The following is a 27,792-nucleotide window of genomic DNA, read 5'->3' on the forward strand; positions in this document are numbered from 1 at the left end:
TAACACCAGCTTGTGAATGGGGCGATAAATTTATCGCAACTTTGGCTGCGATAAAGTGCCGTTAACTCGCCGACAGTTCCTTGTGAATATGCCCCTATGTTGCATCTTCCCATACATTGCACACCAACATGAACTACAAGCTCTCCTCACACTTGGTAGCTCCAAGGTTGACTATGCGCATTCATAGTACACAAAATAAAAGTCGTCAAAAATACTGCTGCAAGGCTTCCTTCCTGCCTTTACCCAAGTGAGAGCATGACTCTAGTCCTGCAATTGCTCCATTGATTACCTAAAAGAGAAATGTTCAAGGCACTCTGCATTGTCAACAGATCATCCCAAGGAAAAGGACCGCAATACTTACAAGTTAAATTCAAGCAATATAAACCAAACAGAACACTGCACTCCAGGCTTGCACCACTTATCATCATACAACCTTTCCTAAAGAAATCCTTAGGAGGCACTGCTTACACAGTGCAAGCCACCAAGCTTTGAAACTCACTACCAGCCAACATTAGAAGCACCCAGGAGCATATACACTTCTGAAGCCATGGATATTTCTTAGAGAACTGACCACCCACATCCACAAGGGAGTCCAGAAAACAGCTGCACCCTCAAGCATAATCCGCAGCTACAGCCCATGACTTGCAAACAACTCAATCATCAAACTACTTTTGATATGCAGGAAAACTTAGAAGGGCTGCCCTATTGTTCCCCATGGTATCATGCAATTATGTATTTGCGTATTTAACCGCAATGGCCCTCAATAATACTAAAACCATTTTATGCAGCAGTTAGCAACAAATTATAACTTATACCTCTTTATTTCCCATAAGATATATCTGCTATGAGGGTTGCCCATCACCAACACTGTACAGCCAAAAAACAGCCATCACCAAAAGTACAGGCATGGACAAACTAAAGCGATCTGTCACACATTGCAGGAGAATTTGGAGGACTTTAATATAATCGACCACTGCAGGTCTCAAATATCTAAATAATCTGACTACATATTTACATGCCACACAGGCACTCAGATGGGATGATTATAAAAATGCCCATCCCAACAGATCTCTTCTCTTCTCTGTTCCTCCAAGCATGCCAGCTCAGGACCACAACTATACACAAAATCGCAGATCGGACTGTGGAAATATGGATTTTCTGGTCAGTTATGTCCCCTATCTTGGACCCCAACGGTTCTATGTGCATGTCACAAGTACATGTATGTTCCCTCCAGTTCCAGTTATGAAGACGCAAATACATGTGCGTCCACCGTCAACATGCCCTCTGTCAGATCTGCCATGACTAGGCCGGATATTCCATTCCTAAATATGAAAGGCCACCGGCTTTATATGGTTCACTTATGCCATTTTACAGTCCAGGCAAGTAGGCCCTGATTCTGTCATCAAACTCCTCTTGCTTTCTGCCTCTGAAAACTCCAGTTCGAGCCTGCATCTGTGACCATGAACTTTGTCTCATTCTCTGCGCGGCTCACGAAGCCTGACATCAGCCTATTCTCTGCCAAGAACTGTATTTCGCCTTCGAGTTATCTGCTTCCCCCTCAGCCGATGCATTCCTGTCTAGTAGTTTAAGTAAACATCCTTCCAGTTACCGAGCAAAAGGCTCGACTTCTCTGCCCTCATGCAAGTAATTCATAGCCCTGTTACCATGGAATATTCCTACCCCCTCGCTTTCAGTGTAGACACTTAGACGCTTGTACACGCACGCACAGTCAGTATAGAATAGATTCTGTTCGAGAGTCCTTCTTTATGGATAACATAGTTCTTTAAACATAGGATGTTAGATATGATTTGGGATTAGGTTGACTTGACCCCCCAGACTTCTTGTCTCCACATGTAGAGCTAAATGTCAAGTCCCCTTCACCCCCTAGTTGCACGTCAATCACACGTCATACTGCTGCGCACGCATCTATGCCAAGTATTATCTTATAGATCCACCTATATATGACATCATAACCAATTATGTTTCTTTTTACTCCTTATTACACCCATTTTTTGGTTACGCAGATATGTCGTCATTTTTCCTTATCAATTGTTACGCCTATTGCATTCGCCTCATTGTAATGTATGATCTATAAAAGTCATTTCATGTCAATAATGTATGTACTTCACTTCCTGAACCTCCGTGGTGATGGAACCTGGAGCAACCGATTATAATCGTTCATTGGAATAAAGCCCATTCCGAACCTCTAATACCACGGATTCTGCCTCTCATTTTACTGAGCTGTTTTAATTATGTTTCTGTATCAAATTCAGTCCCGGTAAAGGAAAATTATTTACCACATGAATGGCGCCCGAACAGGGACACTTTCTCATCTCACGCGCCGGCGGTGAGTTGCAGGCCCGGTCTCCTGCCACAGCTGGACGGACAATAACGCGTACCAGCAGGATTTCCTGTATCTCCCTCCGGTCAAGCGGGGGCGACTGAGACTGCGATCAACACCCAGACGAGGCGGTGAGAAGTGCGAAGTATCCCGACCAGAGCCTAGCTGAGAGAGCAAGATCCGAGGTATACAGAGACCCACCAGTTCAAAGTCAAGCCCAGTGTCCGACGAGTCGAGTCGAGTCCAGTCCGTTTCAAGTTCAAGTTACCGAGGCCTTCCGTTTCCGAAGCTACCCGGTGAGTACCATTGCTGGGGAGGCATTTCTGACGTGCACATAGGTTGTGCCGGTCAAGACGGGTTTGGGTACACAAATCCGGTCTGCACTGTTTTAGCAGTGTATCTGTACTGTTTAGCAGTATATCAAGTATTCCGAAGTATCTAGTTATTGTCAAGAATTAAGCTTGGTGATTAGTTATGCAGACGATCATCATTGTTGGTTATTTTAAAGGTTAAAAATGTTTTAATGTTTAATGTTCAATGTGTTAAACGTCCTGCATATTGTGGTATGAATGGTTGTTCATTACTGTGCTTTTGTATTAAGTGTGTTCAAGATTAAGTATCGGATCAGTTTTCAATATGCCGCTCTTTTCGAAATTAAGACAGATCACTACTAGAAAAGGGGTCCTCGAAGAAGCTGTCCCTATTCCTCCTAGGGACACTCCAGGGCACTTCATGTATCACAAACATGGCTTAGACGCTATATTATTTCTTGATTTATGGGTAGACTACACCAAGGGATTACCAGAAAGTCAGAGGTGGCCCGCAGCGGGAACCTGGGATGCAGAGTGCATCATGAAAGTCGAGGAAGAGTTATGGAAAAGGAAAGTCAGACAGTCACAGAAAGACGCCGTTGAGTTATGGCGTAAAGAATCTCATAGACGCACAGAAAAAGCACGTAGACAGGAAGAAAAGAATAAAGAAAGTTCAAATAAAGTTCGAGAAAATCTATTAATTGAGGAAGGTATCCGGGTGAAATCAGAACAAGTAGACAGACAAAGAAACACCCTTATGAATGGTATGTATCCCCTTCTGGCCGAAGGATTACCTAAGGCTACTCCAGAAATACCGAAAGACTTGCCAACCCCATTGTTCCCAATAAAGGTACATCCTAAGGGGCATCCTAGAACCGCAGAAGATGTTTTTCTTTCCTCATATTTAGATGACGCCGCTCCCGAATATGCTAATTCCGCCCCGCATAGACCGCATACCAGGGAGGTCCAACGCCAAGATCCAGCACCCGTATCCCTGCAGCAACAAATCGAGTCACAAGTTCTGGCAAGCACATCTGTTTCTGCATCCGCTCCTACAGCTACTTCTATAGCTGTGTCCACACCTGTAGTTGCTGTGTCACGTTCGACGAATCCTTTCACACCCGACACCCCAGATGGGGCCACGGGAGGTGCTACCAGTGTCTTTTCTACGCCACCCAGAATAAATAAACTTACTTTTCAAGAGTCAGCACATTCACGTACACCCAAACTCATAAGTGCCCGTACGCTGAAGGAACTTCTTGTAGATTGCAGATATGACCCTGTGCCCGGTAAAGAGGACGAAATGACCCTGGCATCATTGCGTATCAGACGAGCCGCAGTGTATTTAGGAAAGTTACCAGGAATGACTGAGCATCTAGATAAAATATATCATTTTGTCCAAACAGGGCGAGATCCAGAATGTATTAACAGAGCTATGGAATACCAGAAAGTAGAGATACAGGGGGAACTGTTACGTTTCCTCATAAACTGTGTGATCAGAAATCAAGACCGACCGGGGGTAGACCCGGAAGCAATGCAAATTCTTACAAGATGGAGCCATCGGATCAAGCTGCTGCGTATTCATACCAGAAAATTCGCCATCTGTATATAAAGCCATCACTCGCCTTCATAAGATCGTAAACCAGATACACCAGAACCCAGGCACTTGGACTTGGTCCAGTTGGTTTTGGAGTGTGATATCGGCCTGGGGATGGAGAGTTTTATCCTTCCTAGGTATTGGCCTTCTCATACTATTCAGTTGCTGTCTATGTCTGCAATGTGGACCAGCGATTTGTGGTCTGTGTACCACATCGTGTATTCCACCACCAAGATCTCGTTCGTCCCGGAAGAAGAAAGAAGAACAAAAGATGTTATATTAACAGATCAATGGATTGATGAAGATTGATATCTCTTAACGGGCAAGTAGGGGACAAGGAGGGAATGTGGAAATATGGATTTTCTGGTCAGTTATGTCCCCTATCTTGGACCCCAACGGTTCTATGTGCATGTCACAAGTACATGTATGTTCCCTCCAGTTCCAGTTATGAAGACGCAAATACATGTGCGTCCACCGTCAACATGCCCTCTGTCAGATCCGCCATGACTAGGCCGGATATTCCATTCCTAAATATGAAAGGCCACCGGCTTTATATGGTTCACTTATGCCATTTTACAGTCCAGGCAAGTAGGCCCTGATTCTGTCATCAAACTCCTCTTGCTTTCTGCCTCTGAAAACTCCAGTTCGAGCCTGCATCTGTGACCATGAACTTTGTCTCATTCTCTGCGCGGCTCACGAAGCCTGACATCAGCCTATTCTCTGCCAAGAACTGTATTTCGCCTTCGAGTTATCTGCTTCCCCCTCAGCCGATGCATTCCTGTCTAGTAGTTTAAGTAAACATCCTTCCAGTTACCGAGCAAAAGGCTCGACTTCTCTGCCCTCATGCAAGTAATTCATAGCCCTGTTACCATGGAATATTCCTACCCCCTCGCTTTCAGTGTAGACACTTAGACGCTTGTACACGCACGCACAGTCAGTATAGAATAGATTCTGTTCGAGAGTCCTTCTTTATGGATAACATAGTTCTTTAAACATAGGATGTTAGATATGATTTGGGATTAGGTTGACTTGACCCCCCAGACTTCTTGTCTCCACATGTAGAGCTAAATGTCAAGTCCCCTTCACCCCCTAGTTGCACGTCAATCACACGTCATACTGCTGCGCACGCATCTATGCCAAGTATTATCTTATAGATCCACCTATATATGACATCATAACCAATTATGTTTCTTTTTACTCCTTATTACACCCATTTTTTGGTTACGCAGATATGTCGTCATTTTTCCTTATCAATTGTTACGCCTATTGCATTCGCCTCATTGTAATGTATGATCTATAAAAGTCATTTCATGTCAATAATGTATGTACTTCACTTCCTGAACCTCCGTGGTGATGGAACCTGGAGCAACCGATTATAATCGTTCATTGGAATAAAGCCCATTCCGAACCTCTAATACCACGGATTCTGCCTCTCATTTTACTGAGCTGTTTTAATTATGTTTCTGTATCAAATTCAGTCCCGGTAAAGGAAAATTATTTACCACAGGACAACCCAGTGCCGTAACCAGCTAAACAGACTATATCAAAAGAAATACAGAGCTGTTCAAAGCTATCAGCATACTGAAAACCACAAAACTGTGAGTCTGTCTCTTACATTTCACCATCCAATACACTGCTACCTGCTGCATCTCATAACATGATAACTGCACTGCGGTAATCATCACGCACGATATGGAAACTTCCCACATAGGGTTAAAAAAAGAAAATTTTTCCGAACCACACCCAGTGTGGTGTGCTACTCATATAGGCAAGCTCTTCCATGCCCCACATAGGGTAGTAAGCGCTACATTAATGTCGCAATATGCATGGCATAAACGGCATTGCTATGGCAGCCGATATAAACACATTTTTATTAGGTCTTGCCTGGCGTGGGCTGCGCACATGCGCTGTCTCGCTGGCGAGATTTAACGATTTGGGGTATTTTCTGTAAAGGGCATTAAGCCCTGTCCCTCTTTTCCATTGGCTGGCGTCACCGTTTATGCTAAACGGTGCCCAGCCATTGGACAAGAGCTGTTTGTGATGTTTTTGTTTGGCTTTTTGAGCCGTCCCATTTAGACGGGCTCGTCTGCCTTCCGTGCGTCGTGAAAGCTTTCTTATCTTTATGGGGCCATGTGTTTCAAACACATGGCCCCATAAAGACAAGAAAGCTTTCACAACGGACGAAAGTGAAAGCGGACCCTGCTTGTTTTTACATGGCTTGTACTTTTCAGAGGTGTACGAGAGAATACACAAAACACGTACAAGCGTTCTATAAACTGAAGTGTGTGTGTGTTTAAAAAATATATATATTTGTAATGTATAATTACATCATTTACGCTTTGTGCATCTTGTGCGTGTGATCGTTTTGAAACTCTGTAACCCAGGTACACCTAAGGAATGTAAATCCATTTTCAGGTACCCCGTGGCGCATTCCCTAATTAACATGGCTCCCATATTTAGCTCATTTCCTTATCTAATGCCATCGGCACCATATGGCAAGGGCACCTCCAGAATCAGACACAAATGCTGGCTTAAATTGCCCATCCAATATGTTGGCCCCTTGGGGAGGAGGCCTGTGGTGCATCTCCAGCTCTGAAGAGAGCCTCGCATAATCACCTCATTGAGACGACAAAAGCCCTCCTTGGCATCGAAGCTCGGACCTGGGAGGTGGCCACCGCCTGAGCCGTCTCCAGCTGACGCACAGCCCAGGCCTCCGAGGGGACAGGGCGGAACGCATCACGTGTGCGCGTAAAGGGGCGTGCCCTGGCAGAATGACCCAGCGGGGGCAGATTCTGTCTCTCAGGGGGACATAAAATTACCTATAATTTTCCAGGTGGGAGGTCGGGCCTAATGACAGGGCATCTGATATTCACACTAGCAGGGCGTGGAGACAATGCAGACCTGGGAGCACTTGAAAGCAGCCTCCCGGGGAGGGGTGGAAGTGACTTTGACCTCAGAGACCCTCCCATCCCACCTGAGCACTGTCGGGGGTCACGCTTCATCTGTGACAGCGTGGGCTGGGGTGACTTTCAGGTGCTGCAATCAGCTCAGGGAAGCAAAGTAAGCATCATGGAAATCCCACATGATGTGCAAAATGACATAATGTTTCCCCCACAGAGTGGCATGGCTGTCGTTCACCTGTGACAGACGTGGGTTGGTATCTACCAGCGTGACCTTTGATGAAAGTGGCGACTCACAATACGAGCACACATCGGGAATGCCATAGCCTTTCCTTCCATTGCATACCAGACCCCCTTAAAATAATGGTAATGTAGAAGGAGGAAATTACCCCCCCCCTTGACAACCAGTAAATGTGCCACTGCCCCCTCCAGCCACCCAGCCATTCTTCCTCCGATTCCTGTCCTTGCCACTTTCCGAGAAAGACTTATGTTACAACCTCATTTCGTGACACCAGAACAACTTGCTTCCAACGCCAGTGCAATCTGGGAGTTGTAGTCTTAGTCAACATCAATGGCACCAATATACTTGGACAATTATACGTGATAGAAAACCCAGGGACCAGTGTGCCACGGGCACTAATGCCATCAGCCCTAATGCAAGCAAGGAAATGGGCCTCCTGCCCCCAGCTGGGTAATACAATGCAGTCATAGTAGGGATGCAGAAGGCCCCACTGGGCCCTGGTGCTTTTGGTACATATAGCTATGCCCCTTCCAGTATGGCGTTCAGCTAACATAGGCAAGGTGGCAATACTACGAGAGACATCTTCACGAAGGAGCACTAACACAGGCCAGCCCTCTGACACCCGCTGCTAACTGTACAAGTAGGAATAGTGGTTGTGTCACCATATTCTTATTGTACCTGAGGGTTGTGATTTATGGTTTACATTTTGAGGTTGATGCTCCGGATTTCACCCAGTGCTCTGAAAATGGTTCCCGCGCCTTCCCTGGAGCCATAAATGGCCATCATTTCATGGCATATTCTTGTAACACAACAACCTGGTCTTCTACCCTGCCACAGATTTAAAAATGTATATGGAAGTGGAATGGAACAGGGTGGCATTATATGTGTGACAGCTTTGGTCTTCAGAGGTCTTTTATTGACAGAGGCCTTTAGTACTTTCTATCCTTCCTCTGTGGGTCAATATCCTGTGTCAGCCCCAGGTGCAGAACTTTGGCATCACTACGGCTTCTGACCTTCCCTGGTACCACCGATCACCACTTTAATTAAATCCTGCTATTCCATTGAAAAATCTACATTCTATCATGTCCTTTCTTTCTGTAGTGAGTGTCTACAGTGAATGTTTTCTGATCTCCCATCTGGCTATAAAATGCAATGTATATAATTCTTCCAAAGAGAGTCCTTTGATGTCTTCATAGTGTGTAAGGCACTGCTGTTACTGTACTATGTAAATGAAGGCTATCCAATCACATTTTTCCTAACTCTTTTCTCCGCCCGGCCCTGTTTGCTCAAACAAACTTAACTTATTTCCAAGAGGGGCTTTATCGATGTATGACTTTTAGAACAACCAATGAGCATGTAAGTGAGACTCATTTAGAGTCATTGTATGTACATTGTACCATGTGGTTATCTGCAAAACCTTCAGAACATGATTACTCAGAGGGTCATTTAGACGTCATAGAGCCGATTGCTGTATGATTGGGGTTACTGAGGGAGTACCTCCACCACCCCAACCACTGTCATCTTAACGAAATTAGAGAATTCTGTTGATAAGGCGGGCACTTTGGGCCATATGTAGGTAAGACGTGTTTTGCGATTCTCAAATTGCGATTTTTAGGGAATCGCAATTAGAGAATCGCAAAACACAATGTAGGTAGGATTAGCAAAATATTTTGCGATTCCCACCTATTCCTTATTTGCGAATCGCAAATTGAGATTCGCAAATAAGGAATACCTTGCCATTCATTCCTATGGGCTAGAAGGCCCATAGGAATGAATAGGAAGACATTCTCAATTTGCGATTCTCAATTAGAGAATCGCAAATTGAGAATACAATTTCAAGGTTGCAAGGGTGTCAATAGGACACCGTTTTGCACCCCTGAAATAAACATGTGTGCACATGCATGCGCTAAGGGCATGTATGTGCGCCACATGGCACTTTGAAAAATGCAAAAAAGTGCATTTTTCAAAGAAATCGCAAATTACCACCAACCTGAAGTTGGTGGTAATTTGCGATTCCTTAAGCCAAAATCGCACAACTTCGGTGCTTCCTACATTGCATTTAAGGAATCGCAATTTGGGATTCCTTAAATGCATTTGCAAAATAAGGAATCGCAAATTTTGCGATTCCTTATTTTGCGTGTGGGTTTTTGTGTGCTACATAGCACACTGCCCAAATTGCGATCGCAAACATTGAAATTCTGCAAATTTCAGCATTTGCGATCGCAATTTGGCTTCCTACATATGGCCCTTTATCTCTAAAATGGATCCCAAGGCCATGGCAGGAGCTGCCACAGAGAGGCTTAGGAAACTTGATGGTAGGTCCACCAGGCCGTTCCAGCATGGTGGATCTGTCGTCTCAATCCTTATCACTAAGACAGACCTCCTAAGCGAGGTCCATCCTCAAAAATAACATAACTAATGTAAATGAAGCAGCACGTGGGGGATATTTAAGGAATTTTTCCAGTTTGGGACCTCAATGGTGTATATGGACTAAGCCTGGGCGAAGCACTACGCTACGCTCGCGTAGTTTGCGAAGTTCGCGCTACTTCGCACTACGCGAACTGCACGTAGCACAGTGCGAACACGCGTAGCGTAGTGTTGCGTAGTGCTGCGGTCATTTTTTGCTTGCTCGCGGTCCTCAATGTCAAGTTGGCGACCGCGAGCAAGCAAAATGACATCCCGGCGAGACTTTTTCCTTGTTCGCGATCAGCAACATCAAGTTGGCGATCGCGAGCATGGAAAATAAACCTCCCGGCGAGATTCCCAACGCGAAGAGGTCAGGTTTCTCATTGCGAGGGGTCGCGTATGCTCGCGACCGCTCGCGATGAGAAACTACCAGTTCGCGTTGAGAAAGCTGCCGCTCGAGTAAAAATCTACTCGAGCAGCAGAAAACTACAGCTCGCACTGTGCAAGATGCCATTTTCAATGATTGCACAGTGCCGGTTGCTTGTCTGCACTGTGCAATCATTGAAAACAACATCTTGCACAGTGCGAACATGTTACTACGCAGTTCGCGAAGTGCTACGCGTAGCTCGCGTAGTGCGAACTTCACTTTGCGTAGCTTCGCGAAGTGCCACTTCGCGAACTACGCCCACCCTTAATATGGACGACCAAGACAGAAGGGACCTAGGCGGGAATGGTGCAGGAGGTGCCACCCTGAATTATGGGGACCCCATCGCCTCCATTGCTTTCGTGAGTCTGTGGGATAATTTCCCCCCTACTGTCAATAGGGCAATGAAATCAAGAGGAGAGCAGCTGGAACATATGTCTATTTTGACAGATTTCCCAATACTGCCCTCTATAAATGAAGCCCTTAATCCATAGGATTGTTTTTAGATTTTTCTGGTATCTCTAAATTCCACGCACAGTGTGACATATGCTGCTTGACTTGAGTTGCCACCAATCTTCTTGTCAGGACACCATGTTACATACCTATGCTTTTTTTCTACAAATCATTGTTATAGGTGTGTTAGTTCATTGGTTCAGAGGAGGTAAACAAAGATTATTGCTCGATTAAGTTAAAGCCATTTGCTTTGCTAATGGTATTGTATAGCAAAGCAAATGACTTTAACTTAATAAATGCTTGTTATAACCTGAATGCGATTTTTTAGGTCTCGCCTGACCCAGCGCTTGCCCTGGTCTGGCCGAGACTTAAAGTGAGGGCTTCAAAAAATGCTACCGCCAGCTACAGCTTGCAGTGCATGTGCATGGGCGCGCGCTTGAGCAGAGGCGCCATATGGCGTGATTACTGCTGCGCGCGCACCACTCGTGCATATGCTTTGCAAGCTGTGGCCGTCATTGCGATCGCAATCACTTTCGCTTTCAAAGTGATTGCGATGACTACGCCACTGGAGTCAAGCTATCCTGGCTGATGACGGCTGATAGCCAGAAACCGGTCCTAGGATGCTTGATTCCAGTCCAGGGAAGACATGGCTTAGCAGTTCGGGCTGGACTGTTCCCATGAGGCACAGGGTCAAGACTGATTTGCATATGGCCATGTCTAAACTGGGGTGGCGTAGTGGGCAAAAGAACGATGGATTTAACCCAGATCTCTTGACTGGGGGAGAATGTCTGCATTGTCAGCATTCCGTCCATCAATTGTTTGTTGTAACGCTTTTCGCCCTAAGTGGGATGGGTATTCCCAGACGTGGGACCCGTGCTCACTACGCCACTGGAGTCAAGCTATCCTGGCTGATGACGGCTGATAGCCAGAAACCGGTCCTAGGATGCTTGATTCCAGTCCAGGGAAGACATGGCTTAGCAGTTCGGGCTGGACTGTTCCCATGAGGCACAGGGTCAAGACTGATTTGCATATGGCCATGTCTAAACTGGGGTGGCGTAGTGGGCAAAAGAACGATGGATTTAACCCAGATCTCTTGAGTGGGGGAGAATGTCTGCATTGTCAGCATTCCGTCCATCAATTGTTTGTTGTAACGCTTTTCGCCCTAAGTGGGATGGGTATTCCCAGACGTGGGACCCGTGCTCACTACGCCACTGGAGTCAAGCTATCCTGGCTGATGACGGCTGATAGCCAGAAACCGGTCCTAGGATGCTTGATTCCAGTCCAGGGAAGACATGGCTTAGCAGTTCGGGCTGGACTGTTCCCATGAGGCACAGGGTCAAGACTGATTTGCATATGGCCATGTCTAAACTGGGGTGGCGTAGTGGGCAAAAGAACGATGGATTTAACCCAGATCTCTTGACTGGGGGAGAATGTCTGCATTGTCAGCATTCCGTCCATCAATTGTTTGTTGTAACGCTTTTCGCCCTAAGTGGGATGGGTATTCCCAGACGTGGGACCCGTGCTCACTACGCCACTGGAGTCAAGCTATCCTGGCTGATGATGGCTGATAGCCAGAAACCGGTCCTAGGATGCTTGATTCCAGTCCAGGGAAGACATGGCTTAGCAGTTCGGGCTGGACTGTTCCCATGAGGCACAGGGTCAAGACTGATTTGCATATGGCCATGTCTAAACTGGGGTGGCGTAGTGGGCAATAGAACGATGGATTTAACCCAGATCTCTTGACTGGGGGAGAATGTCTGCATTGTCAGCATTCCGTCCATCAATTGTTTGTTGTAACGCTTTTCGCCCTAAGTGGGATGGGTATTCCCAGACGTGGGACCCGTGCTCACTACGCCACTGGAGTCAAGCTATCCTGGCTGATGACGGCTGATAGCCAGAAACCGGTCCTAGGATGCTTGATTCCAGTCCAGGGAAGACATGGCTTAGCAGTTCGGGCTGGACTGTTCCCATGAGGCACAGGGTCAAGACTGATTTGCATATGACCATGTCTAAACTGGGGTGGCGTAGTGGGCAAAAGAACGATGGATTTAACCCAGATCTCTTGACTGGGGGAGAATGTCTGCATTGTCAGCATTCCGTCCATCAATTGTTTGTTGTGTGCTGTGCAGTACACCTGTGCTGCAGCGCCTCACTGCCAGTCACCTTGTCAACAATCACTGTCACCTCTGCATAGCTCGTGTTCACAGTGCTAAGACTTGTGTGAGGGATATCTCACCGGAAGCATCCCAGTCTGAACCTGCACAGAGGGCACTCTTCCGGAAAAAGTCAAGGTTTGTCCTTTAATACAGAGTTGTACCAATGTAGAGTGGCTCCCTGGGACCGAACCACTGCTCAGCAAATCAGAGGGGCTCCAGGTGTGTACGAAGGTCTCCACCACGACCCACAAGCCCAGTGGTACATTTCCCCCCTTCTTTACCATGCACAGTGGATCTCTTTTATGATTGTGTGGTAGTGTAAAGGAAAGGTTCAGGGTGGAGCTCCAGATCCCAGGAAAGCACCATAGCCCTCTATCTCACTACTTTGTCAGCTCAATCTTTACTTTTCTCTCTCTCTCTCTCTCTCTCTCGAAATCTCAACACCCCCCCCTCTGTTTCAACTATCTAACTCTTCCTTTAACTCTGCCTCTCACTCTCTCTACCTCTAGCCTTTTCCCTTTGTTTATCACTGCCTCTCACTATTTTTATCTTTACTTCTCAACCTCACCTTTCTCTTCCTCTCCTCTGTTACCTCTCTATCATTTTCTCTACATCACCTCTCCTCCTGATATCTGTTTAGCCTTTCCACATTTTCCCATCTGTATCTTCCTCTACCCTGCTGCTACTCATCTCCCTCAAGCTTACCTATTTAACTCTTCTTAGTCTGTACTTTGGCTTCCTTTGTACCCCGTCTCTCTCTCTCTTTCCCTCTCTCTCTCTCTCTCTCTCTCTCTCTCTCTCGAAATCTCAACACCTCCACCCCTCTGTTTCAACTATCTAACTCTTCCTTTAACTCTGCCTCTCACTCTCTCTACCTCTAGCCTTTTCCCTTTGTTTATCACTGCCTCTCACTATTTTTATCTTTACTTCTCAACCTCACCTTTCTCTTCCTCTCCTCTGTTACCTCATCTATCTTTTTCTCTACATCACCTCTCCTCCTGATATCTGTTTAGCCCTTCCACATTTTTAGGTCTCGCCTGAGACAGCGCTTTAGCGCTGCTCTGGCGAGACTTATAGTAAGCGAGTTTTGGAAGTGCAAACAGTGGCTTTTCAGGCCTCCAAATACAGTGCATGTGCGTCGGCCGGGCGCGCGCACCATTTGGAGGCCTGAAAGCACTCGTTTGCTTTCACTTTCGCGGGCCGCACGGCCGCTTTGATGTGATCGCGATTACTTTCACACACGCACATCTTATCTGCCCCATCCCTTTTGCTTCTTCTGTCTCACCCTCGTACCCCTATCTGTTTTTTCTCCCGTCTCCCCCACCCCACTTCTTTATGTTTAAGCACTTCAATAGTGCTTCCTACTTTGGTTATGTTCCTATTACAATACCACCAAATGCAACTGACTGTATTTTATGTTGCTTTCCTCAACCCCCCATACCCTCCTTCTCAATTGCGGCGGTTGGTTTCGCTTCGCACTTGAGAGTTCAGCAAGTGGAGACGCTTCAATGCTTTCCAGGCAGAACACAAACTACAGCAAAAATCAAACAGATAGTATATAAAAGCTTTAATCTGATAAGATTTTAAAGCAAAAATGATTTTGAAAATTTGGGCCCACTACCCATGCAAAATGCGCTGTCTACCGGCAACTTATAAAAATACTGCTAGTGTGGCTGAAAGACAATTAACAAGAATTTGCAATGCAATAGGTCTCACATTATTACAGTTTGAGCTATTGCTGTTGCATTATTTAGCAATGCCAATAGCTCAAACTTAAATAATGCGAGACCTATTGCATTGCAAATGCTTGTGTTATGTTGTGTATGCTTACTGTTACTTCATATTAATGAGTTCCTCGTGCTCGCGGCGTTCGGTGAATGTTGTCCCTCGTCGGTTTTCTTAACGGCTTCACTTGCATTTGATTCCATCCTTGGGCAGGCAGTTTGTGGCAGTACAGTGATTTTCTTTCGGAGCGTGTTCCGCCTTGGCGCTTGTTCAAATTTGGCCGGCAGGGGTTTTCCCTGTGTCCCCCACTTCGGAGCTTCACTCCGTTTGCGCCTGTTTCCGTGCCCTCCCAGCTTGCGGCCCGCCTTTTGACACACCCCTGCCTCCGGCAGTCCAAGGCAGTCCAAGCCCCTGCCTCCGGCAGTCCTTTCTTGCAGACTACAGTTAACCCTCTAGCCTCTCAGTTTGCCTGCTGTATTTTGCTGCAGTTTTGTGTCCGTTTTAAAGCCATTTTTGGTAGGTTATATTTTTAGGTCTCGCCTTGCCATGCAATAGGTCTCACATTATTACAGTTTGAGCTATTGCTGTTGCATTATTTAGCAATGCCAATAGCTCAAACTTAAATAATGCGAGACCTATTGCATTGCAAATGCTTGTGTTATGTTGTGTATGCTTACTGTTACTTCATATTAATGAGTTCCTCGTGCTCGCGGCGTTCGGTGAATGTTGTCCCTCGTCGGTTTTCTTAACGGCTTCACTTGCATTTGATTCCATCCTTGGGCAGGCAGTTTGTGGCAGTACAGTGATTTTCTTTCGGAGCGTGTTCCGCCTTGGCGCTTGTTCAAATTTGGCCGGCAGGGGTTTTCCCTGTGTCCCCCACTTCGGAGCTTCACTCCGTTTGCGCCTGTTTCCGTGCCCTCCCAGCTTGCGGCCCGCCTTTTGACACACCCCTGCCTCCGGCAGTCCAAGGCAGTCCAAGCCCCTGCCTCCAGCGGTCCAAGCCCCTGCCTCCGGCAGTCCTTTCTTGCAGACTACAGTTAACCCTCTAGCCTCTCAGTTTGCCTGCTGTATTTTGCTGCAGTTTTGTGTCCGTTTTAAAGCCATTTTTGGTAGGTTATATTTTTAGGTCTCGCCTTGCTATGCAATAGGTCTCACATTATTACAGTTTGAGCTATTGCTGTTGCATTATTTAGCAATGCCAATAGCTCAAACTTAAATAATGCGAGACCTATTGCATTGCAAATGCTTGTTCCATCTGTATCTTCCTCTACCCTGCTGCTACTCATCTCCCTCAAGCTTACCTATTTAACTCTTCTTAGTCTGTACTTTGGCTTCCTTTGTACCCTGTCTCTCTCTCTCTCTCTCTCTCTCTCTCTCTGCCTTCGCATACTATGTTCCGTTACCCTTCTCTTTGTCTTAATTTCCTTCTCACTCTACATCACCTCGCTGTCTCACATCTCTCTTCCTTGCTTTCCTCTAACTGGCCCCTCTCTCTATTTTTCCCTTGTCTCCCAATTTCTACCTCACCGCTTTCCCTTTCTGTTTTTATCTGAGTCCCTTTTTGTGTAAATACTACTTTTTCTCTCACAATCTCTCTGTACCTCGCCTCTCCATCTAATCGACATCCCTGCATATCACATTACCTACTTCGCTCATACTCACATCTCTAAATCTCATACATGTATCTTTCTCTCTCACTCTCGCTCTCTCTCTCTCTCTCTCTCTCTCTATCCCCCTCTCTCTTGCTGCCTTTCCCCTCTCCCTCTATCTATCACACAATCCCTCCTTTCCTGAATCTCTATCTCTCTATTCAGTAGAATTAGAGTCACTCTCTAGCCAGAGAGCTGAACAGCTAGAGAAGGGAGGGGGGTAAAGTTATGGCAGAAACTGTCATATTTTACCGGATGAAATCGTGAACTTTATCAGAGATATGTTTTAATCTTCACTGTTGCACTGAGAGTGGCAGGTGTGAAGAGGGCATTTATGATTATGAAAATCTGGAAATTAAATTATATCTTCAGTTTGAACCCCTGGTTTCACAAATGTCACTTTAAATATTAGACACACCCTAATGTGTCTTTTCTTTAAGAAGAGGAAGGAACAAATAGGCCCTGGGTTCAGAAAATATTTATTTGCAACAAAATAAAAACTACATCCAGTTGCATTGTCAATGGTCGTTTTGTCAGCCTTGCAGTTTTTATAGCACTGTACATTGGTATTTCTATAATCCAACTCAGCAGGAGACAGATGAGTTGATCACAACACAATCTGATCCTTCAATGTTTGCGCTGTACAGTAGGAACATGAACCCACTGAGTTCCTGATAGGATTATGAAGACTGATGCAAAGTGCAAGAGTGGATTTCCTAATCCAAAAATACATGCATTGTATTTTATTTACCACACCCTGCTTAATCGGAAGCCAGTGCAAGGAAATGCGACCCTATATGATGTCTTCACATCGTTTTAGGCAAGGCACCAGATGAACCGCAGAGTTTGGATTGTCTGCATTTGAGACAAGGACACTTCAGGGTGTCCCAAAAAAAACAAGTTGCAATAGTTCTTCCCTGGTGAGATTATAAGAAGAAACTGTGTTAGTATGGTGCTGTAAGAAAGGCTGGATTTTCCTTAATTTTGTGTGCTAGATGAGCAAGGCCGGACTGGCCATAGCGGGCACCGGGCGTTTCCCCGGTAGGCCGCTAGGGTGGGGGCCGGTTTTGGGCCCCTGGGGGCCGTTTTTGGTACCGGGGGTCGGCATTATCGTCCCCGTGTAACAAAATCGGCCCTTGCAAACTGCTCAGCTGCACTCCCCCTCACCCCGGGGGGGGGGAGGGGGGGCAGGTGAGCAGTTTGCCAGGGCCGGTTTCTGTTCCCAGTCCGGCCCTGTTGATGAGGTTTACCGATGACGCTAGGTACAGATTTACTTTTTGGGAGAGGGTAGGGGACAACAGATAAGCTAGTCATAGGGAATGGATAAATCCGAGCTCAAAGGTGGGGGTAATGATGTAGTGATAGGCAGTGCTTAATTTGTAATAAAAGAAGTGCCAGGGTCCAAAGTTTTACACAGGAGCCCACAGCAGGCGCTATTGAATATCAGTCTGCCGAATACCTAGTCTGGGTAGTGTGGAATCCATCTCTTGCATCCACCATCAGACACTCCCTGACCCTTTACCTCACTCTTGCAGGTCCCTGCGCTATCCCTTTGTCATGTTTTTTTCTGTCTTTCTCTTCCTCTTCCTTTGCCCCTTGTGTTTTTTTCACTCTCTTGCACTGGGTCAAAGTCTAATAAAGAACAAGCATTGGCATAGCCAATAGGTCTCACTTTTGGGACCTTCTAAGTATTTCGTTATGCAGCACAATATCCTTGGTGCAACCACATCAACTGTTGCGTGGCTAAACACTTATAAGGTCTCAAAGGCGAGACCTATTGGCTATGCCAATGCTTGTTTATGGTGGAAACTTGTGCAAGTGAGTGGATGAAATGCGACATCCAGCTCTTCTTGGTCACATTCCACACCCCTTCCACAAACCCCCAACTCCTGCATTTGTTTACTCGAAGCCCCAACCTTCTGTTCAGCCATTAACCCCTTCGCTGCTGCGGACATTCCGCTGCAGCGCTGGGGGGGGCAGGGGGGCAGCGCGGCGGGCCTGTGCTCATGACGGAGCCGCTCCGTCATGAGCCACAGTTGAGCTGTGCTCATGACGGAACGGTTCCGTCATGACTCCGCCCATTTGCGTTGTCGCCCCGCACAGGCGGGGAAACAGCGCCGCGCAGGCGGAGCGGCCGCCGGCAGGATTGTCATGACGGAACCGTTCCGTCATGAGCACACGACAACCGTGGCTCATGACGGAACGGTTCCGTCATGAGCAGGGAAGGGGTTAAAACAGTCCCTGACCCTAATTAGGGTCCGGCAGCGGCCAGACCAAAGCCTCAGCTGGGCTATAAATTCACGCGCGTGCCTTAAAAAAAGGTCGTGAAAGAAAAGTAGCACGTGTCAAAGGCCACACGTGGAGGCCTTCAAATAATGCCATAAGAATGGATCAAAGGTCTCAGCTGGACTAACATAAGGGCAGAGAGAGGCAACAAAAGATCGTTAAAAGGAAGCTTGGAACAGTTTAAAAATACAAAAAGGTGTTGCCGTAAAACTCACTGTTTTTTGTAGAACAGGTTCAGTGTTAATAATAAATTAACACAGAAGCATGTATGCAAATGAGAATGGTAATATCACATTAATCAACGTGCATGCTGGGACAGGAGCACGTGATAAGAGACCACCCGGCACGAAGGAAAAGAGGGGTGTAGTCGGTAGCATGAGTTAAATCCCTGCCTTTCCTTTTGACCTAATTGTGTGATTATGGGCAGATCTATTTCTTGTTTCTCTCTTTGCTCATATGCTAAACCGTGATCTTTTGGAGGCACGCGAATAGCCCCTATTTTGTGCAAATCATCTCAGACATACATCAAGCAGAGCTATAGAGTTACAATCACGGACCCTGGAACACACTGGGTGTTGCACGCTGACACCAGTAACTACTGCCATAGATGCTGGTGGACTTATGGGAGGAGACATTCGTGGAAAACCAGAAGGAAGTGTTGAAACTTAAAATAAACATCGAATTTATATGTAAACGTCGGTACTGATTTGGCGTTTGCTAATAGTATTGTCAAATGCATAGTGTGATTTGTTTATGGAAAGAGTTGTATGAATTTTAATACAGAGATCCGATAATTAATGGTTTGGCCTTGTAGTTAGTGAGTTGATTCCCAAATCCCTGCTCTGATGTTTGCGTATTTCTGTTATGAATGACCACATTTATATTTTTACATTGTATTATCTTCTCAATTACCTCAGTGTAAGTCTTTCTACTCTCCTCTGACCTTTACTGTTTAATCTTTGCTGCAATTGTGCCAGAGCCCCTACATATCCCTCTCTATCTGCCCTTTCTATCCTCATCTCCTCTGATACAACATCAGTGTGAAACTCCCTCTCCCTCCTTGCTTGAGTACAGTCAGAACCCCGTCAAAGGGCAATGGGCAAGTGCAAAGGGCAATATGGCAAGCAGGAGCGACTTGCCCAACCGTGGGGGGTGAGGCCTTTTACTCCTGATGTCTCAGAGTCTGACCTATTATGGATCCTGAGCAACTGGACCAAGTACCCCTTCAGCACTGGACTGTTAGTGGTAGCGTAGGCAGTAGCATAACAAAGGCCCCAGCAGTGCAAGGGACCCCTCAGTGCAGTGCCCTGACCTGGGAGCTCCCAAGTAAGTCCAGAAGGGGGCCCCTCCAGGCACTTTGAAGGGGCCCCCCTAAAGTTTCTTTACGCCACTGAGCATAGGTCGAGCCATTCAAGACTTCTTGATGAGAAGGTAGACACAGGGGAGGTCAACACAGACTCACAACTCAAAATATGTTCAGCAGTAGCAATAAATGATTGTCCAGTCAAATACTTGCTTTAATAAATAAAGGAGCTTTTACATACCAACACAAAGTATATTCCGGCATTCACAAACTATACACTCGGGGCATATGTATCAAGCCTTATTCCCGTTCACAAACTGGCCGATTCTCAGAATCGGCCCGTTTGCAAATGGGAAAAAGCCTTTTGGGATGTGTCATCCCAAAAGGCCATCTCAAAATTTGCGATTCCCTATTTTGCAAATGTTTTTAAGGAATTTGCGATTCACAATTATAGAATATGTAGGAATCACAATTATTATTGCAAAACCTACATACATTGCATTTTGCGAGTCCTTAATAGCGATTCACTAAAATTCGCTATTAAGGACTCGCAAAACGGTTTTGTGATACATATGCCCCATAGTCCCTTGAGGTCAGGAATCTAGTCATTTAGCAGAAAGGTTCCTGAGTCCCATTCCCCTCTCACTAGCGGTAGTGGTTATTCCCCACCACTATAGGCGTATTTATGTTAAGCCCTGCTAGTATTCCGAGTCTCAAGAGACCCACTCTAACTCTTATTCAGTCAAAAGTGTTCCGGCGCCGAATCGCTACATGGCAGGCAAGTCCCCCCAGGGTTTTTTGATCCATAAATCAGCCATACCTGCCCTTGCAGGATCTGCACGACTGAAGTCTTCAAGCACGCCCCTATCACAGGCACTGACACTGCAGTGGCTGTCTCCAGTGAGTTCCTCACCTGCAGCCCTGCAGGGGCAGTGGTCAGGTGTCCTTGAGTTCTTGTTGCGTGGTCCTGTGGAGGCCACGGCCAGGGGAGTCCTCGATTCTCTTCTAATGCTGGTGAGTTTCCTTGGATACTCCCAACAGGTGTGGGAGGGATTCAACACTCCTGTTGCTGGCCCTCAGTTGAAGCTTGGACCTACACAGGTCTCTGTGAGGAAGTTTTAAAATGTTTTGCTTTTTCAACTGTTTCAAGCTTCACCAAGTGTGAAACTCACAAAGATTTTTTGAGATAACATGCAATGAAAAAGGGTCACTATGCGACCCCACACCATTTCAGATCAGTTTTCATATAATGAGACCTATTCACAGACTGCATTTTGTAGTAGATGAAGTAGTATTACTTCACTATTCTATCAAGTATTATTCACTAACCTATGAATGGAGACCTTCACCTCCACCACTCTGCAGCGATCTCTGCTACATTGGTGGCAATCTACCCCCTCGTGAGCCTGTATTTTGGCTGGAAACGGGAAAATACTTTAAAGTGGGAGGGGTTTAGGGAAAGGTAAGGGGGGGTTCAGGGAGCGTCAGGTCACTACAAACACCCCAACCCCCCATGAGAGAGTAAGTCCATTGCTATTTACAAACTACACTTCTAAAGTTACTATAGCCATACAAGCATTTTGTAAATATTGTTTAAAGTGAAACAAATATACATATAGCTATTAAAAGATAATTTAAATTAGTTCTACATGTAACTTGTAACAACATATTGTACATCTTAAATTAAATTAAAGATATTACAGTGGAAGGAATCTTTTTTTAAATATTCATTACGAAGTTATTTATAATTATTGTAATTGATTCTTTTATGCACAATTAACTTAATGAGTTGGTGTGCTGTAACATTTTATTTTACTAGTTCTAGGGTTAAAACAAATATTTTGAAATGATTTGAAATTATATTTCATGTTAAAATATCTGTAATATTTTTCAAAGAATAATAAACTTTACTATGTATCCTATGCTTTCCCGCAGGGAGATCTCCATCTACGTATCAAAATATGCCAGCAGTAGCTTTATACTCCTAAATGCTGTTGTGGGCGACTCCACCAGGGTGTGAAGACTTGTAAGTTTACACAGATGGAAATGTACATTCAGAAATGGTGACTAGCAAAAAAGTATAGATTTACACATAGATGCAATAGCAAATTTACATGTGAGTAAATCTGCAAATGTAAATTTATCTTTGTAATTCAGGTTCAATGTTCTTAACATTCGTTGAAGAATCCAATTTCTCTATAAGGTGCTGTTATTTATTTTCTTATTATAAGTGAGCTCTGATGTCAGAACATACTTGAACTTACAATAGAAGTTGCCTGAAACGAGAAAAGAAGCATTGATAATGGCAACAGTTTGGTCTTTTTTTGGTCTCACCTACAGTGTCTGACTGCAACAGTGCTTTGATAACTTGCAGTGGGTTACAGCCCACCCATTGCTTACCACTGGTTGGCTTTGTTGTTATTCTCATTTGATTCTTATTTTGTGGCTTTCATTCCTCTTCTTGTATTTGTCCCTCCTCTGGAGCATTGCCTCTTTATGATCCGTTTGTTTGACTAACCTATATCCTTCACCTGCTCACATTTAGGGAACTACTCTTTTGAAATGAATGAATATAGAATTTCTAAAGCGCAACAATCACCCGGGGGTATCTAGGCGCTAAGCGGAAACGGACAACATGAAGGCTCTGGAAGATGCCAAAGTTATTTATTGATGAGCCAAGTTTTCAGATTCTTCCTGAATTCCAATACGTTTGTCTTAAATTTTAGTTCTTTTGGAAGCGATTTCCACAGCCTTGATGTACATAAAATGAATCCTCTCTCTCCCCAGTTAGTTTTATTAAATCTAGGGATTACAAGATTTCCACTAGTGGATGAGTGAAGGAAGAGTGCCGGGGTTTAGCATTGAAAACGCTGTATCAGATACTCAGGACTAATGCCTTTTTGTGCTCTGAGGCAACGCAGGGTGCCTTAAAATGAATCCTTTTACATATAGGGAGCCAATGTAATTCGATCAGTGCTTGAGATGTAGATTTATATTTTGGAATGCCTAGCAATAACCGTGCTGCAGCGTTCTGCAGTGTTTGTAACTTATGTAAAAATTGTTTTCGAATATTGATGAAAAGCGTATAACAATAGTCTACTTTAGATTAAATAAGAGTAGTCACTACCGTCTTCTGCAGACTTGTTGGAATGAAAGGCAATACTTTCCTTACATTTTTTAAATAAAGAAACACAATGAGGTGATATGATGTATTTGTACTTCAAAGGATAGTTTAGTGTCAATGATTATTCCAAGATTTTTTGCTCAGCACTGGGGATAGGTAGACTCCCCAATTCCTGTGGCCCTCAGTTGTTTTACCAAAAAGAAGGATTATTGCCGTACAACAGGACCTCAGTCTTCGATGAGTTCAGTTAAGGGCAGTTACTGCTCACTCACTTCCCAATGTGCAGCATGCAGTCATGAAACTGGGCTGCCCTGGCTTTCGGATTGTCGGTGACATATACAACAATCTGCGTGTCATCCGCGTACAAAACCAAAGAAAAACCAAATGACCTGATCAGAGCAGCAAGTGGGGTAACATAGAGACTTAATAGAGTGGGATTCAGGGAGGCACCCCACAAGACAGAGTAAAGGCTGGTGAGTTATATTCACCGAGAGAGACCGTCTGGATACGGTCAGCTAAAACGGAGGTGATAAACTGAAGTTCATTATCCTTGATCCAAATTGAGTCCAAGTGATCGATTAGGAGAGCATGATTAACTGTATCAAATGCGGCTGAAAGATCTAAAAGGATCAAAGTCGTATTCCCACCGCTATCTGTCGTCTGGCTAATTTCTACCATAGCTGTGACCAACCCCAGCTCTGTACTATGATGAAGAGGAAATCCGAACTGTGTAAGATCAAGACTCTATGTTTTGTCTAAAAATGTATTTATTTCTTGATTAACGATTTTTTTTACCAATATGGCGAGAAATGGTAGCTGTGTGATTGGGCGATAATTATTAGGGTCAGCGGCATCCAGGTTGATTTTTTTTAACAGTGAAGAATAGACCCCCTCTTCCAGTCTATAGGAAAATATCCAGCTTTGAATAATCTGTTAAACATGGCCGTGAGGTGTGTGGCTATCACCTCTGGGGCTAAATTAATTATTCTGGCTGGACATGGGTCCTCAGGAGAGCCTCATTTAATCTGCATCAGTATCCTTTGGGTCTGATCCACCGTCAGAGTTCAAAAATAGGATAGAGTACTGACGTTGTGGGTCCTCTTCAGCGGTCTGTTGTTTAAATCGACATTTAGATTAATGTCTAAAAAGGAAACATAGACCAGTTTGACTTTATCTTGGCAATGAGATGCTAGTTTGTTGCAAAATTGTTGATTAACATTGGGATTTCCTAGGATCTGGCAGTTTTGATAGTTTAATAACTGTTGCAAATAGTTCCTTAGAGGAGTTCATAGCTCCTTCTATTTTTGCCACAAGGTATGTGATTAAGTAGCCCCAGAATGCGGAAGCAATAAAATGCTGGACCGTCAACCACACAAGATGGCGACCAGCAGAGGAACAGAAGAAGGAGAAAAAGGAACTCTCTCCGCACAAAAGGGTGACCCGCGGTGGACCAGAGAATCTGAAAAATGTAGGAAGGCAAGAGGTAAAAGATTCCCTAATTACAGCGGGAGCACAGTATCTAGATTTACACTCAATCCCCAGGTGATAAATGTAAAAGTTCAATGCAAAAACTTCAATGTCAAAAATTAAATTGTTTTAAAAAATGCGCAGGAATAGGTATAGGCTTCAAGTATCTTTTTAGAACGAAAGCGCGACTTACTAATGGCGGTATCCATTCTATTATTTTTTATTCAGTCCTCCATCAGAGTGCATGTGTGTTTTTTTAGCTCTCTCCTATATGTGCTACTGCCTACCTGCCATATTATGCAGAGTTGCACCATTCCCCTCCCAGCTTTTCTATAAAAGCACAGCAATTGGGATATTTTTGTTTGGGTGTGGCTGAAGAGCAGAATTTAAGGGTTGTTTTGGTTTTATGTCCTGCATTCCACATATGACACTTTTCACACAAAGGCTTTTACGCATTGGGGGAAGGGACATTTGCTGAGCTTAGTTGGCGTCTGAAGTAGAAGGTGGCTTAGCATCACACTTCTCCAGAAGGGACATGAATCAGCTCCCTTAGCTGCTGCAGAGGTTTGAAAAGTATTGAAAAATATACTTTGCCATTTATAAATACTGAAAGCATTGCATTCTACGTGCAGTTGTCTGCTAGCATAACTTATGTGTTGGGTTTTCCTCTAGCATTTTTAAATGTTTTTTTCTTTCAATTTTTTTAAACAATACTCCACAGACAGACATTGGCAAAGCTAACAGCTCTGCATTTTCATTCTAAAGGCAAGACCTGTTGGCTTTGCCAATGCTTTTTTGACATTTTCTTAAGGGAGATAGGGTGAAAGGACTGGATTATAAATGGGTGTGTGATTTGGAGAGTGGGCAGGTGTATGGGTAAGAAGGGAAACGTATGTGAGTAGATATATGACTCAGGGGGTGATAGAATGGATGAATGGACTAGGGAGTAGCGCAGTGGGTGATTGAGTAAATGTATGGATTGATGGATGGGTAAGTGAATAGGCAAGCAAATGAATGGATGGCTGAGTGTTTGTATAGATGTACAAAATGATGTCTGGACGAGTGATGGGGTGAATGAATGCAACTGATCAGCTAATGCAGGGGTTGATTAAACACTAAATCTATAAGGGTAATGCCCAGTGTCTCAACTTCGTGAGAGACTTTAAAATGGTCCTTTGCTTGGTCAGGGCCCATCCCCTGCTCGTCTAGAGCTGCTTCACTGCGTATGACCAAATCTTCCCTTTTAGGAAGAGTGAGGATAAACATGTTGCTAAAGTGGCGTGTTTCAGCACACCTCTGTGCTGCAGCAAATCCCACAAATTATGGGATTGTAGCACAGGTACATCCAGAGCTTAATTTGAGCCAGTGGTTTCCGGTGCTCGACAAGGGCAGTTAATTGTCAACACTGGTACCTGTGACACTCTGCCACAAGGTGGCACCATCTGGCCAATTTAGAAGTTACCACAACAGTTAATTATTAATTCAATATACATTAAAATGACTACTACCTGCTGCCCGAGCCATTCTTATACCTTTGGGAGCCTGAAATAGTTCGGACTATCACACTTCTAGGAGTGTGATGATTAGTAGTTGTGTTATTAATGAGATTGGAAGCTTGGCAGGGACATTGTGCAGTGCAAGTTGCAGTGGCCTCCTGACGTTAGCCCTGGCACTTTTACACATTAGGCACAGGGTACATCCACGCAGCTCTTGTTCATCAGTGAATCGAAGAAGGACATAGAGCCAGTGTAATAATGAAGGATGTCTCATAGACAGGCCGCTTAGAACAAGACGTAGGTTTATTCATCAAGTTACAAAGGTCATATATAAGCTCATTAGATCTCTTGTAGAGCCCCACCAGGAGCAGCCTCCCTGCTGCTCAGCCCATCTCTACCAACTGCCAACTCCTCCAGTCCCACACACTCAACATTCTAAGTGACATCACTCATGGCTGAGCAGCAAGGGACAGAATAGTAATAAGGAAGATGCACACAACACAACAGGTTATAACACATCTCCCTTCCTTACGAAAACAAAGTATGAAGATACAAAAGCACAAAATCAAAATTCCATCGCTTATATAAACAGAAAATTCATTATGCAAGTAAATATACATCAAATCAGAAAATACCTGCAAGAAAAACACTAAAGCAAAAGAATAATGAACCCATCCCCCTCCCTAAGGAAACTAAATAGATGGGTACCAACATAAGGGAAAACACCTCCCTTAAAATCCAAAACAGCGTAATAGAGGAACATAAACCTCCCTATGATACAAATCACAGAAATAGGGGAACAACGTCACCCTATAGGGGAAAAACACCTCCCAAAGACTCTGAAATAGGGAAAATAAACCTCCCTATAATACAAATCACAGAAATAGGGGAACAACGTCACCCTATAGGGGAAAAACACTTCCCAAAAGACTCCGAAATAGGGAAAATAAACCTCCCTATGATACAAATCACAGAAATAGGGGAACAACGTCACCCTATAGGGGAAAAACACCTCCCAAAGACTCTGAAATAGGGAAAATAAACCTCCCTATAATACAAATCACAGAAATAGGGGAACAACGTCACCCTATAGGGGAAAAACACCTCCCAAAAGACTCCGAAATAGGGAAAATAAACCTCCCTATGATACAAATCCCAGAAATAGGGGAACAACGTCACCCTATAGGGGAAAAACACCTCCCAAAGACTCTGAAATAGGGAAAATAAACCTCCCTATGATACACCATAACGCAAATCACAGAAATAGGGGAATAACGTCACCCTATAGGGGAAAAACACCTCCCTTAAACTCAGAAATAGGGAAAATAAACCTCCCTATGATACACCAAAACGCAAATCACAGAAATAGGGGAACAACGTCACCCTATAGGGGAAAAACACCTCCCTAGACTCAGAAATAGGGAAAATAAACCTCCCCATGACACTCCAAAACTCTAATAACTCTAATCACAGTAAAAAGGGAACAACCCCCTATGATCCAGAACTGGACATTTAGCCCCCAAAATGTCGCAAAATTGAACACATCGCTCACACAGCTCCACAACCCTACCAAAGCACTACCCACTAACAACCTCACCATAAAATTGTACACAACACCCTTAACACAACACCCCAGAACCAGAACAGAGACACACACCACCCCCGCAGGATAGAGGCACACACTCACACCCCCATAAAACAGTAATGTAGCAAAGAAAAGAAACAAAAAGGAAATCTCTTACACCGGTGAGCGATCTCTCACCCGAAGTCCTCACCCAAAGTGAAGTCCTTGTCCAAGAGATCCAAGTACTGTAGTACAATATGTCACACATATAGAATAATGTAGGCCAGATCCAGTGTCCACCGTGTACTTGAAAGTACTTGAAACTGCCTTCCACCAATTCGCTGCTGCG

At 44.7% G+C, this 27,792-nt stretch overlaps 1 protein-coding gene across 1 annotated transcript in view; it reads right to left on the minus strand.

The window, feature by feature from the left end:
* Positions 1-205: 205 nt before the first annotated feature.
* Positions 206-27,792, minus strand: part of LOC146868686 (zinc finger BED domain-containing protein 5-like) — a 33,580-nt gene continuing 5,993 nt past the window's right edge. Inside the window, exon 2 of the mRNA XM_085624145.1 lies at positions 206-289. Coding sequence (XP_085480271.1) covers positions 206-289 — 84 coding nt within the window. The remainder of the gene's footprint in view (positions 290-27,792) is intronic.

The sequence above is a fragment of the Triturus cristatus genome, chromosome 1_2, assembly GCF_964204655.1.
Source record: "Triturus cristatus chromosome 1_2, aTriCri1.1, whole genome shotgun sequence".
Taxonomy (NCBI): domain Eukaryota; kingdom Metazoa; phylum Chordata; class Amphibia; order Caudata; family Salamandridae; genus Triturus; species Triturus cristatus.